Source organism: Suncus etruscus, chromosome 14 (assembly GCF_024139225.1).
Source record: "Suncus etruscus isolate mSunEtr1 chromosome 14, mSunEtr1.pri.cur, whole genome shotgun sequence".
In the NCBI taxonomy this organism is placed as follows: domain Eukaryota; kingdom Metazoa; phylum Chordata; class Mammalia; order Eulipotyphla; family Soricidae; genus Suncus; species Suncus etruscus.
Genome location: NC_064861.1, coordinates 23,772,333 through 23,787,559, shown reverse-complemented (window position 1 = coordinate 23,787,559; position 15,227 = coordinate 23,772,333). Strand labels below are relative to the sequence as shown.

Sequence of the window (15,227 nt, the reverse complement as noted above, 5' to 3'; positions counted from 1 at the left end):
TTTTAGAAAAGCAAAATCATATAGAAAGTAGATCAGTGATTACTTGATATAGGGGAGGAATAAGAACTAACTGAAGACAGGCATGAAGGAACTTTATTGGATGATAAGATAATAAAACTGGACTGTGATATTGATTGCACAACTATATAAATTTACTAAGATTAATTTAGGTGAACTGTATGTTAAAATATTAAAATAAGAATTTGTGGGGGGGGGCCCGGAGAGATAGCACAGCGGCGTTTGCCTTGCAAGCAGCCAACCCAGGACCTAAGGTGGTTGGTTCGAATCCCGGTGTCCCATATGGTCCCCCGTGCCTGCCAGGAGCTATTTCTGAGCAGACAGCCAGGAGTAACCCCTGAGCAATGCCGGGTGTGGCCCAAAAAAAAAACAAAAAAAAAGAATTTGTGAGAGGCCAGAGTGATAACACCGCAGTAGGGCCTTTGCCTTGCTCACAGCAGACGTGGAAAGTACCTGGGTTCAATCCCCAAGTTCCCTGAGCCTGCCAAGAGTGATTTCTGAGTGCAGAGCCAGGAGTAACCCCTGAGTGCTGCCAGGTGTGGCCCAAAAACAAAACCAGAAAAAGAATGTGTGATGCCTATGCTTATTTCAATGGGTACAACTATTGATCCCATTTTTCAGAAAAGAAAATTTTAAAATGAAGCTTCATAGTTACAAAACTATTAAGTGAAATAACCAGTATTATAGCTAGCTATTCGAATGGACTGGAGCACTTTCTTTGTATGGCTCAGGTTTAATTCCCAACACCACATAATCCCCACAGCAACCCCTGGGAACTTTTGGGTATTCTTCAAAAAAGAAAGTATAGTTTTATTAGGTCTTATTAGGTCTACTGGTAGCTTCAAAAAGTATATACTGTACGCTTCTGAAAAATCCACCCAGGTTACTGCAAGTAAAATGGAACATCAAAAAGTACTTAGTATCTTACAAAAATACTTAGTCTTAGGAAAAATGAGTGCAAGCAGGTTGATATCTATAGCCCTTAGTGCAATTTATGATTACTATGCCATTATCATGATGGTTGTTTTATAAATAAGTATTAAATATGGAGCGATAGTATACATGTTCAATTATATGATGAATAAGTATGAAAATCTAACGTATGCATTAGATTTTTATCTGCATATTATAGTACACTATACTGTAGTGTATAAAATTAAACTTTGCTAAGATAATAGATCTTAAGATCTCGACCACATATATAAAAGTGCTTCCTAGCATAGCAGGTAGGGTTTTGGCCTCACTAGTACTCAACCCAGATTTGGTCCTAGCACCCCATATGGTTCCCACTGAGTCCTCCCAAGAATAAACCCTGAGTACCAATAGGTGTGACTCAAAGGCAACAAAAATAATTTCCTAGACTTGGTGATGGACATTAAAACATGTTATAATTAATTATTAATATATGCATAAATGAAATAATTGATATAAGATACATACTATTTTATTTTTTCATTATATTTTCATAATCTGAAGCAGGAGAAGGGTACCAACTGTGCTAAATAACTGGAAAATGAATGATGATCAAAACAGGTGTGGGGTCCAGAGTGATGTACAGTGGGTAAGGTGCTTACCTTCCACACAGCCAGCCTAGGTTCAGTACCCAGGGTATTCAATACATAGGGTCTCTTGAGCCCTCCAAGATTTATTCCTGAGTATAGAGCTGAGTATATATTCCTGAGTATAGGCATAACCCCTGAGAACCACTGGGTGTGACTCCAAAACAAAACAAAACAAAAACAGGTATGAGACCTGGAGAAATAGCATAGGGGCCTATAGGTTTTGCAAGTTCAATCTCTAGCTCCCCACATATGCTAAGCATGAGCCTAGCCTCTTTAGGGGCCAGAAAGATAGCCCAGTGGTAAGGCATTTGCCTTGCACACAGTCGATCCAGGACGGATGCTGGTTTGAATCCCAGCATCCCATATGGTTCCCCGTACCTGCAAGTAGCAATTTCTGAGTGCAAAGCCAGGAGTAACCAACCTCTAAGCACATCCCAAGAACTAAAAAAGAAAAGAAAAGAAAAGAAAAGAAAAGAAAAGAAAAGAAAAGAAAAGAAAAGAAAAGAAAAGAAAAGAAAAGAAAAAAGAGCCTAGTCTCTTTGATGCTTATTTCACAGTGTCCAGCCTTATTTGCAGCCATATGTATATGAGCATATTAAACTGGATATTACTCGCACCCCCACCCTGAGAAAGCACTTTGTCTAAAAATATGTGTGTGACCATTCTAGCCAATAAGCATGACTTCTGGTTAGCATATGTGTGATCACTGCAGCGAACCTCACAGAGAACCCTAACCATAAGTTGAGCCTGGGGAGCATGTGTGCAAGCATCACAATTAAAGGAGAACAAACTGGTGACTGATAGCACAGCGGGTAAGGTGTTTTTTTGCATGCAGCAGATCCAGGTTTGATTCTTAGCATCCCATTTGGTCTTCCAAGCCTCACTATGAGTGATTTATGAGTGTAGAGCTAGAAGTGATGCCTCAGCATTGCCTGGTGTGGCCTCCCTCCCCAAAAAAAGTAGCACAAATCTTGATGAGCACTGTGGCTAAGTGTGAAAGCATTGCAACCTGATAGGCAATCAGCAAGCAGCACTGCTAAAAGATGTATGTGTAGTTCAACCAGAAATGTGCATGCCCCAGTCATGGGAACAATAACAACAACATCAACAAAAACACAAGAAATGAAATGTAACATCCTTTTTAAAAGACCAAGCATGATTTCTGCTCCTGAACTTTATTTCTAGTGGGAGAGGCAATAATTTTACTTAAATAGATTAATTTTAAAAGCTTAAATTGTGGGAACCAGAGTGATAGTAGAGTGGGCAGGGTGTGTACCTTGCAAGCTGCTTTCCTAGATTCGATTTCCAACATCCCATATAGTCCGAGCACCATTAGGAGTGATTCTTGAATCAGGGCCAGGAGTAACCAGGATGAGTATTTACGGGTGTGGCCCCAAACCACACCAAAGCTTTAAATTGTGTTAGGTTTAATAAGAGACCATAACTAAGGCTATTAGTTTTAACAGGACTATTAGAAGCACTCTACTAAGAAATAACATTTAAACTGAGATCTAAAAGACTTGTATAAGTTAGAAAAGCTAAGGAGAGAGGAAAAGAAGAGTTCTAGAGAGAAGAACAATAGCCTACATGAAGGCCCTGGAGCATCAAAAGGCTTGGCTGTTGATCACATTGAAGGCAAGTGAAAAGAATAGTGATGAAGGTCAAAGGGCATGATAACTTGTATACTGTGCAATTTGCTCTTTTATTCCCAGCATAATTAGACACTGCCGAGGAGTTTTCAGTGGGAGAATCACATGCTCCAATGAAAATTTTAAGTCATTCTGGCTACCATGAACAAAGGATCCCCGAGATTTTGATAGTTTATGACATGGTTTTAGGAAGAATGTGGGTTTTATTTTAAATGGGTACATTTCAACTTTTTTTTGTTTTGGGGTTATACCCAGCAGTGCCTGGGTTTACTCCTTACTCTTGTCTCAGGTATCACTCCTGGCAGGCTACATTCCTGGCAGGACCATATGGGATGCTGGGATTGAACCCAGTTTGCCACTGACTTACTTGGGCTTGAAAATTTTAATTTTTAGAAGGGTTTTGTTGTTTTTGTTTGTTTGGTTGGTTGGTTTTAGCCCATAGCCACCGGTGGCTCAGGGATTAGTACTGGCTTTGTTCTCAGAAATCGCTCCTGACAGGCTTGGAGTACCATATGCGATTGCCAGGAATCAGACCCAAGTAAAAGCTTTTTTTTTTTTTAAATAAAATTGTCATTAAGTAATAGTGAATGAGGGGAGAAAAGATTGATAATCAGTATTAGCTCTGAATAACCCAGTAGAATCAATGCTTCTCAAACTTTCATGTACACTCCAATCACCCAACAACTTTGTTTAAATGCAGAATTTTATTCAGTAAGTCTGAATGGGGGCATTTTGGCAATTCTATCACTCAGGTGATACTCAGGCTATTGATCCTTGTCTTATACTTTGATTGCAAGTGACTGGACTATATCCTATAGTCTATAGGATATATTTTTATGCCTATCAGCCTTCATAATTGCCTGACCTATTGCCAAGCTTGAGTATTTATGGATATGGAGTTGGTTCAAAGGCTTAAATTGTATGCTTTGCATGCAGGAACCCTGGGTTTCTTCTCTGGCACTGCATGTCTCCTCCATATATCACCAGGATTAGCTCACCCCTATCACTATTGGGTGTAGCCCAAAATGACAACAAAAGCTTGCATATTTAAAAACGGAAGTAGAGAGGTGTGTAAGAGCTGAATTTAACGACCTAGGATGTACCTTAAGAGAGAGAGTTTAGTCAGCACCAAATGACATGTTCCACTCATGTGCACCTCCCTCCCCATACACAGAGCACTATGGGGTGTGACCCTATTGGTTCTTAAACACCTAAACTGAAGCACTGCCACCACAACAATAAAAAAAAAAAAGAGAACCAAATTAAAATACTGAGGACATGGAAACAGGCCAAATATAGTTTTAATCTTTTTGAGAGATATTCTACCTATATTAATTTCTTACATGCCTATCTAAACTGTCTGCTTGCCTTCCTACTTCAGAATTCAGTTATACTTCATAATGGACAAAATGCAATCAAAATGATGTGCAAGACAGGTTTACAGAAATTGTATGAAGGTCTAAAATTTGAAATCTACTATATAATAAGATGATTTTGCATTATTAACTGAGAGTTATTCTGTGCTAAGAATTTTACCTGTCTACAGGAACTCAGCAAAGTTTCTTGTCTTAGGTTCTATAACTCTCCTCTGACTTATTTCTCAGCCAACTCCTTTTTTGCGGGGGATGGGGGGCAGTTGGGCCTCAGCTGGGTGGGGCCTGTTCAGAGGACCTAGGGATTGAATCCTGGAATCCCACAAAACATGCACTCAAGCACATAGAGTCATCTCCTGGCTCCATTCTAGCCAACTCTTTATATTATTATATACAAAATATAAATTATTATATATAAAATATAAAATTATCCTTTTCTAATCATTATTGTTTTGTTACTATAATGCTAAATTCTTTGAATAAAGGCTTTGTATTTTTTTAAACACAGGCTCATCTCAATCAGATTTTTTGAAAAGTTCTAGAAAGTAAGTTGACTGGCTTTATTCTTTTCTTTCTTTTATTTATCCTTTGTTATATTAACGATGCAAGTATGGCACAACATGTCTTGGGGAGCTGAGCAAGTAAAAGTAAACCATTTATGCTCTGTGATTAAGAAAATAATATAGGGCCCGGAGAGATAGCACAGCGGCTTTTGCCTTGCAAGCAGCTGATCCAGGACCAAAGGTGGTTGGTTCGAATCCTGGTGTCCCATATGGTTCCCCGTGGCTGCCAGGAGCTGTTTCTGAGCAGACAGCCAGGAGTAACTCCTGAGCACCGCCGGGTGTGGCCCAAAAACCAAAAAAAAAAAAAAAAGAAAAGAAAAAGAAAATAATATATAGGAAAAATTCCTTTTGCCCATTTCTTAAGAATGAGAACTAGGGGGGCCGGGCGGTGGCGCTAAAGGTGGGGTGCCTGCCTTGCCTGCGCTAGCCTTGGATGGACCGTGGTTCGATCCCCCGGTGTCCCATATGGTCCCCCAAGCCAGGAGCAACTTCTGAGCACATAGCCAGGAGTAACCCCTGAGCGTTACCGGGTGTGGCCCAAAAAAAAAAAAAAAAAAAAAAAAAAAGAATGAGAACTAATGAAGATTAGCTAGCTCTATCTATGATTGAAACTCAGTCATGAAGTATTTTCCCTTTTTGATATTTTTTATTTTGTTTTTGTGCCACACCTGGAGGTGCTCAAGTGTCACTCCTGGTTCTGCACTAAGAAATTGCTACTGGCAGGCTCGGGGAACCATATGGGATTCAGGGGATCGAACCCAGGTCCATCTAGGGTTGGCCGAGTGCAAGCCAAGCGCCCTACTGCTGTGTTATCACTCAGGCCCCAATCATGAACTATTATGTAACTGTGTATATCAAGGTGATTCAATTAAATAATTTATTTATAAATAATTAAAAATTAAAAAAAAGAACTAAACCTCTAAAAGCTAGACCATTAAATGAAATCTGATTCTTTGACTGTGGAAATTAATTACAAACAGAAAGAAGGATCCAAACACTTAGAAATTAAACGTAAAAAAAAAATCTGAATTCTATTTTAATTTTCAGTAAATAATTAAAAATGAGTCAGATAGATTAAAAAAAAGAGTGAAAGGGAATTCGCCTCAGTTGGTAAGAGATAAAAACAAACGATTGCCTCTCCCATAATATCAAACGCCTCTGTGCAATTGAAGTCGGACTTCTTACCCTGTCACCCAGCAAACTAAATCTTCAAGGCATTTTCTCAGTTGTGTCGTTTATTTTGGATTTGCCTTGACACCCCCCCCCCCCACTTTTGATTAAAGAAGCTAATAGACCTCGGTTCCGTGTGAAGCTAACTCGTCCCGCAGCTGGCTTTCCGGGACAAGGCAGGGCCGGGACATTAGGGATGCTGCCAAAGTTTGGGCCATCAACTCTGGAAAGGCGCCCAGGAGAAGAGAAGTTCCTGGCGCTAGCGCTCGTCCCGCTCCGGAGCCGGACGCGAGCGCATTCTTCGTGCAGTTATTGGCTGGGACTGTGCGTGCCGCTGTCGGCCAATGAAGACGCGGGAGATCTGGCCCCGGCCCGTCTCCTCTTGGCGCCCCGGGATGAGGCTGAGCCCGAACAGCCGGCGAGCAAATCACAGGCATCCTATCCTGCGAGCCATGTCGGACTCGGCGGCGCCCGGCGCTCGAGCGCTCGCCCGCTGAAAGTTTGTGCGCGCTCAGGCCGGGACGACTCGGAGCCCCCCGGGGGACCCGCCTTGGAGTGCGATGGTCTCAGAGGCCCGGAGGCGCGGACTGGTAAGCCCCGGGAGCGTGCTGGGAGCTTTGCTGCTGCTGGGTGCCCTGCACGAGGCGGCCGCGGTCGTGCGCTATGAGATTCTGGAGGAGCGCGAGAAGGGGTTCGTGGTGGGCAACGTGGTCCAGGACCTCGGGCTGGATGTCGGCCGGCTGTCCTCTCTCAAGTTCCGGGTGGCGTCCAGGGCGAGCCGGAGATTCTTTGAGGTGAACCGGGAGACCGGGGAGATGTTGGTTCACGACCGCCTGGACCGCGAGGAGCTGTGCGGGACCCAGCCCTCCTGCACCGTGACGCTGGAGCTGGTCCTGGAGAGTCCCCTGGAGCTGTTTAGCGCCGAGGTGGCGCTTCTGGACATCAACGACAACGACCCCGCTTTCCCGACCCGGGAAATGAAATTGGAGATTAGCGAGGCCGTGGCGCCGGGGACGCGCTTCCCGCTCGAGAGCGCGCACGACCCCGATGTGGGAGTCAACTCTTTGCAGACCTACGAGCTGAGCAGGAACGAGTACTTTGTGCTCCGCGTGCACACGCGGGAGGACGGCACCAAGTACGCGGAGCTGGTGCTGGAGCGCGCCCTGGACCGGGAGCAAGAGGCAAGTTTCCAGTTGGTGCTCACCGCGTTGGACGGGGGGACCCCGGGTCGCTCCGCCAGCCTGCCAGTTCGCATCACGGTGCTGGACGCGAATGACAACGCGCCAGCCTTCAACCAGTCTTTGTATCGGGCGCGCGTCCTGGAGGATGCGCCCCCCGGGACGCGCGTGGTGCAAGTCCACGCTACGGATCTGGACGAGGGCCCCAACGGCGAAATAATTTACTCCTTCGCCAACCACAACCGAGCCGGTGTGCGGGAGCTATTCTCCTTGGACCTGGTCACGGGAGTGCTGACCATCAAGGGACGCCTGGACTTTGAAGACACGAAACTCCACGAGATTTATATACAGGCCAAAGACAAAGGCGCAAACCCTGAAGGGGCACATTGCAAAGTCTTGGTAGAGATTGTGGATGTCAATGACAATGCCCCAGAGATCACAGTCACTTTAGTGTACAGCCCCGTTCCCGAGGATGCTCCTCTGGGAACTGTCATTGCTTTGCTCAGTGTTACCGATCTGGATGCTGGGGAGAACGGGCTGGTCACTTGTGAGGTTCCACCGGGTCTCCCTTTCAGCTTAACATCTTCCCTCAAGAATTATTTTACTTTGAAAACCAACTCCCCCCTGGATCGTGAGACTGTGCCAGAATACAATCTCAGCATCACTGCCCGAGACTCTGGAGAACCTCCCCTTTCAGCCCTTACCACGGTGAGGGTGCAAGTGTCCGACATCAATGACAATCCTCCACAGTCTTCCCAATATTCCTATGATGTTTATGTTGAAGAAAATAACCTCCCCGGGGTTCCAATATTGAACCTAAGTGTCTGGGATCCAGATGCCCCCCAGAATGCTCACCTGTCCTTTGTTCTCTTGGAGCAAGAACCCGAAACCGGGCTAGTGGGTCGCTATTTCACGATCAATCGCAACAGCGGTGTGGTGTCATCCCTGGTACCCCTGGACTATGAGGATAGGCGGGATTTTGGATTGACAGCTCATATCAGCGATGGGGGCACTCCTGTGCTCACCACTAACATCAGCGTGAACATATTTGTCACGGATAGCAATGACAATGCTCCCCAAGTCTTATACCCCTGGCCTGGCCATAGCACAGTAGAGATACTGCCTCGAAGTACAGCTGCGGGCCACGTGGTCACACGAGTAGTAGGCTGGGACCCAGATGCCGGGCATAATGCCTGGCTCTCCTACTATCTCTTGGGCGCTCCCAACCAGAGCCTCTTTGCCATTGGACTTCACACGGGTCAAGTCAGCACTGCTCGCCCAGTCCAGGACACGGATTTGCCCATACAGGCCCTCGTGGTGTTGATCAAAGACAATGGAGAACCATCTCTGTCCACCACCACGACTTTGACTGTGTCAGTAACTGAGGAATCTCCAGAAGCCAGGGCTGATGTTCCCTCTGGCTCTGCCCCTAAGGAGCAGAACAAAAATCTCACCTTTTATCTGCTCCTCTCTCTAATCCTGGTTTCTGTGGGATTTGCACTCACCATAATGGGAGTGATAATTTTCAAAGTTTACAAATGGAAACAGTCCAGGGACCTATACAGATCCCCTGTGAGTTCCCTGTACCGAACACCAGGGCCCTCTCTGCATGCAGATGCGGTGCGGGGAGGCCTGATGCCCCCGCACCTTTACCATCAGGTGTACCTGACCACTGACTCTCGCCACAGCGATCCGCTGCTCAAGAAGCCTGGTGTGGCCAGCCCCCTGGCTAGCCCCCTGAACACTCTGCGGAGCTGTGATCCAGCGTTCTATAGGCAAGTTTTGGGTGCAGAGAGTTCCCCTCTTGGACAGGTAAGATCTAGCTAGTCATCCCAAATGATACTACTGTGTTTTGGTTTCTGCACCATGTTCAAGAAAGTATGTACAATCCTGTTCGCTTTAGAGAGGAAGATTTTTTTTTCTAATAATGTATCCACATTTTCATCTGATCCTAGATCAATGTGCTTATGTTAGGGAGAGGTCCAGGTGGAGTGTGATTTGTGGTCCCAGAGTGTTCATTGATTCACCTGTGGACCCAGCTCACACCTCAGCACTCAACTGTAGTTACAACTAACATGAATTGTTAAGGGCGCTTTAAGATGGCAGTGTGCTGAATATGGCTCACATTTGAAAAATTAACTAACACCAAATTCAGCAGGCTTTGTGTGTTAATCAGAACCTCACTTAGCACTCAGAGCTTTAGCTTGATGTTATTTGCATTGGGACTAATGCTGGATACTCCTAACCAGCAGAAGCTGCTGGAAATATAAAAACTACATCATTTACCTATTTTTTTTAATAATTGCCAAATCTGCATTAAAATGAACGGTTTGTTAGGCATTTTCCTTTACCTCTATAAATTCTGTCGGGATTCTCAAATGAGGTTGTTTTTTATATAATATCTTTATTTAAGCACTGTGAGTATAAACATGTTTGTAGTTGTGTTTCAGTGATAAAAAAAAAAGAACATCCCGCCTTCACCAGTGCAACCTTCCCACTAGCAATGCCCCCCATTTCCCTCCTCCCCTACCTCTTGCCTGTATTTAAAACTCAAATGAATTTTTTTTTTTTTTTTTTTTTTTTTTTTTTTTGTATTTGGGCCACACCCGGCGGTGCTCAGGGGTTAACTCCTGGCTGTCTGCTCAGAAATAGCTCCTGGCAGGCACGGGGGACCATATGGGACACCAGGATTCGAACCAACCACCTTTGGTCCTGGATCGGCTGCTTGCAAGGCAAACACCGCTGTGCTATCTCTCCAGGCCCAAATGAATTTCTTTAAAGGAAATTTTAGGCATTGAAAAATATTTATGTCACGGGCTGGAATCAGCAGGTAAGGCTTTTTCCTTGCAAGTGACTAAGCACACCCCGTATGGCACTGAGCCTGCCAGGAATGATTCTTGAGTGCAGAGCCAGGAGTAAGATCTGAGCACCACTAGGTGTAGTCCCAAAAAAAGGTAAAAGTCTTTTGGTTTTGTTTGTTTGCTTGCTTTTTTGGTTTTGAGCCACATCTAGCAGTACTTAGGGCTTATTCCTGACTCTGTGTTCAGGGGCCACTCCTGGCAGTGACTATACTATGAGGCCATACACATTGCTGGGGATTCAAACAGAATTGGCTGTGTGCAAAGCAAGTACCTTTTCCTCTGTAGTATATCTAAAGCCCTAAGGACTTATTTTGTAAGTGATGAAAGCAATCTAGAAGAACACAAAGTATAAAATGAAAGCCTTGGGCTCTATTGTTAGTCCCTTATACTTATGGCATTGTTTTTTCTGAGGTATACATATAATGTGAAAGGTAGGTATCACAAAGTTCTTGTTTATTCAGAAAGGTGTGCAGGTCACTGCAAGATCTTGTTTTGAAGTAAAACTTGCACACATTTCCAAATGTGGGGGAATAACTATAGTCTTGTAACTAATAAGTGAACTATTACTACCAATTTAGATCTAGCAATTAGAAAGTAAGGATCTACCTATCTTAGAAACTGAGCTTAAGTAAATCTCCTTTCTGTCTGCTTTTCATATGTAGAAAAGGAACAATGGTTTTATAAAAAAAAAAAGTGTACATGATATAATGTTTGCAGAGTGCCTACTGTGCCATGGTGTGGCACAGATTCTTTTCTATTATTTGTATTTATTTTTCCACCCAAAATTTTAAACACTGGGAAGTAAACAAATATAGAGACAACCAAAGACGATTAAGTAAAGACATATAAAGCAAAACTAATTGATGAAAGCCACTGAGAACCAGCTGCTAATCCTAGGATCAGACTAAATAACTGACAGTTTTTCCTGAAAATATGTCCTCAAGCTTGGTCCCATGTTAGCATCACGGAGGGCCTTTAAAAAATGATGAATATCACACTTCTGACAATAAAAACACAATTTGTAAGTATGTAACATGTGCATCAGTATTTTTAAAGGCCCCATGTGATTCTATTGTACAAACAAGTTAGTTAATCACTTCCTGGAATTTACTAGTCTATAAGTTGTCCTATTGATGAAGCAAACCATTAATTTAGCATTTACAGAACTAGAAGTCAGTCTTTCTAGACCTGACAGAACTTCAAAAAACTCTGTGATGCTATTTTTCTAGCTTAAAATATTACCTAGACTAGCTCTAGATAAGCATTATAGATAAATCATCAGATATATTTCAGTCATTTAAAGGAGAAATCTTCGTAAACCACTAGTTCTTAGGCAATTAATCTTTGAAAATATAGAACTGAAGAATGGGTACTGGGTTTCTTTTGGTGGGTGACAATTTTTCTATAAGGACTAGAGAGATGGTACAGCAAGTAAGCCTTGCCATGTAGCTGACCCTATTTCAATCCCTGGTACGACAAGCATAGTTAGGAGTAATCCATAGGCACAGAGACAGGAGTAATCCCTGAGCACTGCTAAGTGTGCCCAAGCCCCTCTCCCACAATTTTTTCTAGAATTAGAGATGGTGACATTATTTTACTGTATGTGAATATGCTCAAATTCAGTTGTACACTTTAAATGGGGAAATATATAAATTGTATTAATAAAGTTTTAAAGTAATTTAGTTTTGGTTTTTGCACACATCTGGCTGTGCTCAAGGGTCACTCGTGGCAGCACTTCAGGGACTGTATGTGGTCCTAGGGATTGAGCCAGGGTCAATCAACCACATGGCAAAGCAAACACCTTATCCACTGTGCACACACACTCTCTTTCTGACCCCTCAAGCAATTTGTTATAGATGGTGATATTAATTACCTGTAAATGGGGGAATCACATAGCTGACATAAAAAGTCAGATCAAGAATATGTAGGATTATGACTCTCCTCTGACCCAATTCTAGTAATAGTAACAATATGGACTCTACCTATCTGGATATGAAATTGCAAATACAAATAATTAATGCATCTAGTTCTTACATATTAAAATTCATCAGTAAAGGGTCAATTTATGGTTATAGGAATGACAAATTGTTGAATAAATCAATCAAGGTTTTATAGAAAGATTAATTTATTTTGAGATACACATGGGGTCAGAGTTGGAGAATCCTAGTATTGTACAAACTAATGGCTTAGCTCTATTTATTTTAGTGCCACAGACTGAACTCAGGGTTTTACACACTCATAGCATGTGCTCTATCACTAAGCCATACACAAAGCTATTTGCTGTCAAATAACATAATGCTCCCTGGGATTGAACCTAGGACCTCACCTCACACATGCAAGACAAATACTCTACCACAGAGCCATGTCCCTGGCTCTCTAGTGGCTTAGATTTATAGAAATCTCTTACTCTCTCAGAACTTTTTTCTTATCTTAAGTAGGACAAGTCTTATTACAGGATATAGTAGGTGAAAAGAAACACTCAAGACAGCCAGGAAAAAAATCAGGAAGGTAGTAAGTAATGCTTGAGCTGAAAAGTAAAGTTTGAATAATAGTATATAAAATAGTAGAGGAGAAACATGTCAGAGAGGAGGAAATTTCCTAAAGGATAATATTTCAGTGTTGTTCAGCCTTAAAATATATTTTTAAAACAGTCTGCAAAACAGATAAAGTGAAAGAAGTAGGCAGGAGTTCATCTTTGAATTACCAAGAATTATTTTATTCTGAATAGAAAATACTCATTGTAGAATTCTGAAATAATATACATATGATGCCATGTTTTTTTGTTTGTTTTAGACTTATTTTGGCAGCTCTAAGTAAAATGAAGTGGAGATACTGAGACTTGAGGCAATGAGAATGGAAGTTATTATAATATTTGAGAAAATGTATGTGTGGCTTAAGTAGCTTGGTATAGAGGGCGACGATTGTAGTAAAATCCACAAGACCTGTTGACATGATATGGGGTATCTGAGAGAAAGGCATAAAGGTTGACCTGAACCCTCTCTCCTACCCTTAGTTCCCTATACCCTGTCATTCAAACAAAGGTTACTAGGTGGATGATGATATCTGCTCTGAGATAGTGAATTCTGGCTAAAACATCTTATAGGTTGGTGATTTATACTTTGTGCATTCCAAAAAATAAACAAATATTTATGGAAGAGGTGGATTGTTTTTGTAAAGGAACTCAGAAAGTTGCCCCTTTAATGTATGTTGCTGGCTTCTTCAGCCAAAGGTGGTGGAAAGAAGGGGGGGGGGTTCTTTTTTTTAGAGGGGGGTTGGGCCACACCTAGTGATGCTCAGGGGTTACTCCTATGTGCTCAGAAATCGCTCCTAGCTTGGGTGACCATATGGGACACCGGGAGAGAACCCAGCTCTTCCTGGGTCTGCCCCTGTGTACAAGGCAAACGCTTTACTGCTGTGCTATCGCTCCAGCCTCAATGGAAGGGTGGTTTCAGGTGCTTGCCTTGCACACCCAGCTTCAATATGTATGGTTCCTCAAGCCCGATCAGAAGTGATCCCTGAGTGGAGAGCCAAGAGTATGTCCTAAATATAACCTGTTTTATCCAAAAAAAAAAAAAAAAGACAAGATGAAGAATCCAGGTTGGGGAGGTTGGGGAAAATGTCTCAGAGGGCTGCAGTGTATGCAGGAGTACTGGGTTTAATCCCTGACCCTGCATGGTACCCTGAGCACATCAGGAAGTGACTCCAAGTGGGACCAAGCTATAGCACAGTGGTAGAGCATTTGCCTTGCACACAGCCAGCCCCAGACAGACTCTGGTTCCAGTTCGATTCCCAACATCCCATATGGTCCTCCCCCCTCCCCCCGAGCCTGCCAGGAGTGACTTCTCAGCACAGAGCCAAGAGTAACTCCTGAGCGGCCACCAGGTGTTACCAAAAAAAGAGAGAGAGAGAAAGCAACTCTAAATCAGTGGTTCTCAAATGGGGGGGAGGGGCGTGAGGCTCCATAAAGGGGGTTGCATTTGACCTCCGCAAACACTGTCATAACAAGCTAAGCCCCGTGTTTATGTCTCTGTATGTCTCTGGAACTGAGAGTTGCTGTGTCCTGCTTCAAACCCCGCTTTGAAAAGCTATGCATTGCAAAACGTGCTCCTTGTAGCCATTAATCCAGACATCACCTCTGATTAAAAAATCAGCTCAAATTATTTTATATATTTTTGTTTTGCAGGCCAAAGGTTTTTTAAATAAAGATATTATTTACAGTTGTGCTGGGGGCATGAAAAATGTTTTCTTCCTAAGGGGGTGTGACAGAAAATAATTGAGAAGCATTGCTCTAAATATAGTGTTAGGAGTAGTCCCTGGGTATAGTCAGTTGTACCCAACACACACGCATACTCACATGCACACAATCTAAGATCTACATTTGCTGTTGGTTTTAGCAGCCTTTGGTGATCTAGGTGTGGAATCAAATGAGTCTCATCTCCATGGCCATCAATTTAGCCAGTGGAAGAGTAGATGCTTTGTATATAAAGTCACTAGGTTCGGTGCTGAGTGTGGACGTGTGTACACAGATCAGGCTGGATTTTTCTCCTTGTGCTGTGTGTGTTTGTATTCAGATAACAGGTTTCAGGTAACTACAGTGTGAAAGGAGCTATTTCTACCTTTGTGCATGATGGTAGCTGGGTTTCTGGAAGGGTCTAGGTCAGTATGGGGCATGATGAGATCAAGTCCCTCCAGCTTCCAGAGGCCTCCTGGGGCTAAGCGAAAGCTTACTCTTTTGAACCAGTCTCAGTTGGTAATTAACAACATATCAAGCATACTGAGGTGTCAAATAAAGAGGATTTATAGCATAATGCTGTGGGTGACCGATTTCAATCATTCGAGGAAGCTATTAAATC

General features: G+C 43.0%; 1 protein-coding gene across 13 annotated transcripts in view; it reads left to right on the top strand.

The window, feature by feature from the left end:
• LOC126027838 (protocadherin gamma-C5) overlaps nucleotides 1-15,227 on the top strand; it is a 200,918-nt gene that overhangs the window by 160,786 nt on the left and 24,905 nt on the right. The window contains exon 1 of one of the 13 annotated variants that reach the window (XM_049786859.1): nucleotides 6,731-9,325. The exons of the other annotated variants lie outside the window; for them this stretch is intronic. Coding sequence (XP_049642816.1) covers nucleotides 6,896-9,325 — 2,430 coding nt within the window. The 5' untranslated portion in view covers nucleotides 6,731-6,895. Of the gene's footprint in view, nucleotides 1-6,730; nucleotides 9,326-15,227 lie in introns of those variants that run through there. 13 annotated transcript variants of the gene reach the window in all.